The 2,832-nt window shown below is 38.7% G+C and overlaps 1 protein-coding gene across 1 annotated transcript; it reads left to right on the top strand.

Annotated features, from left to right (window-relative positions):
- The first annotated feature begins 1,023 nt into the window (after nt 1-1,023).
- Nucleotides 1,024-1,990, top strand: OR8A1 (olfactory receptor family 8 subfamily A member 1). The gene has a single exon (XM_019634449.1). The coding sequence runs from the start codon at nt 1,058-1,060 to the stop codon at nt 1,988-1,990; it is 933 nt and encodes a 310-aa protein (XP_019489994.1). The 5' UTR covers nt 1,024-1,057.
- The last annotated feature ends 842 nt before the right edge of the window (nt 1,991-2,832 follow it).

Raw genomic sequence — 2,832 nt, 5'->3', positions numbered from 1 at the left:
GAAACACAGAGCTCAATGCCCAGAAAATACCACAGATCAATAAATCAGAATTACTATAGGAGGATCCTGACTTCATTGTTATTTTAAAGCTCTCTAGCTAGGTGATTATTACATGTAATTAAAACTAAGAATAACTACCATAGAATTCCAGCTTCAGTGAAAAATTAGGACAAATTCCAGATGCTTAATGAAAATTCACATTTGTATAGCAACTGAATATTTGGGGGTGGGGGGAGAAAAAAATGTATATATTTCAAGTTTATATTTTCTTTCACTTGGGATCGATTTTCCATATCTTGAGCCCCTTTGGTAAACATTTACTATCTTAATTATAATTTAACATAATTTTAAATTTTCAGCATTGAGTTGGGGAGACTTTCATTGTTTTATTACCTTTAGATAGAAAATATTACTAAACTCAGTTATTACTCTTTTGCATTTGAGTGTGCACAAAGCAAAGAGAGGTGAATCTGAAAGTAACCAAGAAGTGATACACAGCCCCTTTCTCATCTAGACTCTTCCTTTTATCTCTTTCACTCATTTCTACTTTATATTTATACATATAAGTATAAATCTTTGGAATTGATATTATAATTGCATTTATTCTCACATGTTAAAATTGACTTGTCACCCAGTAATTGGTAGGGCTTTAACTACCCAACTACACTATTTGGTTTTGAGATAAGGTTGCCACACACTTTTAATCATGGGTAATATTTTGGGATTGCCTAAATGAGAAGACAGAGTCTTTTTCTGGGGCAAAATTCAACTCCAAACCTATAACTAAAACACAGTTGTATTCACCTCTGGGGTAACCGAGGAACATGAGGGTGGTAAAAGCTCCAAGGAACCCTTTTTTTCTCACCTTCATTTTCTCCAAACCACACCAAAATTGTCTGAATCCTAGAAAGCACTAGAGAAAGTACAGACACAATCAGGAAAGAGTTTAAGGTCACTCGCTCAGGATCAAATGTTAATACCTAGCCTCACCACAAAGGCTCAGATATAGCCTTTCATGGGCTCTTCTCTCTTATCCCCACAGAGCTCCCAAAGGAAAATGGCTACAGAAAATCACTCTACAGTGACAGAGTTCATTCTTGGGGGATTAACAAAACGGCCAGAGCTCCAGCTCCCCCTCTTCTTCTTCTTCCTTGGGATCTACTTGGTCACCATGATAGGGAATCTGGGCATGATATCACTGATTTGTCTGAATGCTCAGCTTCATACCCCCATGTACTACTTCCTTAGCAACCTCTCCCTCGTGGATCTCTGCTACTCCTCTGTCATTACCCCCAAAATGCTGGTGAACTTCGTGTCAGAGAAGAACATCATCTCCTATGCTGGGTGCATGTCACAGCTCTACTTCTTCCTTGTGTTTGTCATTGCCGAGGGTTATATGCTGACAGTGATGGCCTACGACCGCTATGTCGCCATCTGTAGCCCTTTGCTTTACAACATCACCATGTCTCATCATGTCTGCTCCCTGCTGGTGGCTGTGGTCTACATCATGGGCCTCATTGGCTCAACCATTGAGATAAGCCTCATGTCAAAACTGCCCTATTGTGACGTTCTCATCAGTCATTACTTCTGTGACATCCTCCCTCTCATGAAGCTCTCCTGCTCTAGCACCCGTGATATTCAGATAATCGTGTTCTTTTTGGCTGGATTTAACATCATAGTCACCAGCTTAACAGTCCTTGTTTCCTACGCCTTCATCTTCTCCAGCATCCTACACATCAGCACCAGAGAGGGAAGGTCCAAAGCTTTCAGCACGTGCAGCTCCCACCTTGCAGCTGTGGGATTATTTTATGGATCTACTTCATTCATGTACTTAAAACCCTCCACAGCCAGCTCCCTGGCCCAGGAGAACGTGGCCTCCGTGTTCTACACCACAGTGATCCCCATGCTGAACCCCCTCATCTACAGCTTGAGGAATAAGGAGGTAAAGGCTGCTATGAAGAAAACCCTGAGGAGAAAAATCTTTTCATGAAAAAGTTATTATTCTTGCTCAATTTTATAAGAAAGTTTTTATAAATGCCAGCCCTCTGAATACCAGCTCTGATGGGGAGGAAATCACTCCTCTCCATGGTTCAGTAATGCCTCCTTTTCTTCTTTCCATTTCCTGTCTTCTCTCTACTCTCATTGCTGTTTGAAGCCAGTCAATTTCAAGTTCTATTTTCTTTCTCTTGGGGTCAATTTTTTTATATCCTGAGCCCTTGGTAAACATTTACTATCTTAATTGTAATTTAATGTAAATTTAAAACTTTCAGCATTAATTTTGGGAGTCATTCATTGTTTTATTACCTTTAGATAGAAAATATTACTCAACTCAATTCTTACTCTTTTGCATGTGGGTGTGCACAAGGCAAAGAGAGGTAAATTTGGAAGTCAACAAGAAGTGATACAAAGCCCCTTTCTCATCTAGACTCTTCCTTTCATCTCTTTCATTCATCTCTACTTATTCCTATCCAAGAACTTCTACCTGATCCCTTTATGTAAATGTCCTAGTAACCATAAAAATAATACTAGCTGCTAACATGGTTTTGGGTGTTTATTCTGAGTCATATAATTTCATGAATATATGAAATGCATTATTTATGCATTTATGAAATGCAATATATGAAATGAATAATGAAATGCATTATTTCAATTATACTTCACAACAGATAGATATGATTATTATCCCCATTTCACAGATATGGAAAGTTGCTTTAGTCACTTACTCAAGGTCACATAGATGGTAAATAAAGACACTGGGATTAAACCCAACTCAAACTCATTCCAGACCCCACACTCCTGGCTCTCAATCCTTTATCTTCTTTGCTTTATGCT

The sequence above is a fragment of the Hipposideros armiger genome, unplaced genomic scaffold (assembly GCF_001890085.2).
Source record: "Hipposideros armiger isolate ML-2016 unplaced genomic scaffold, ASM189008v1 scaffold_1678, whole genome shotgun sequence".
In the NCBI taxonomy this organism is placed as follows: Eukaryota; Metazoa; Chordata; class Mammalia; order Chiroptera; family Hipposideridae; genus Hipposideros; species Hipposideros armiger.
Note: the sequence above shows the minus strand (reverse complement) of the source record. Positions and strands in the feature narration are given on the sequence as shown.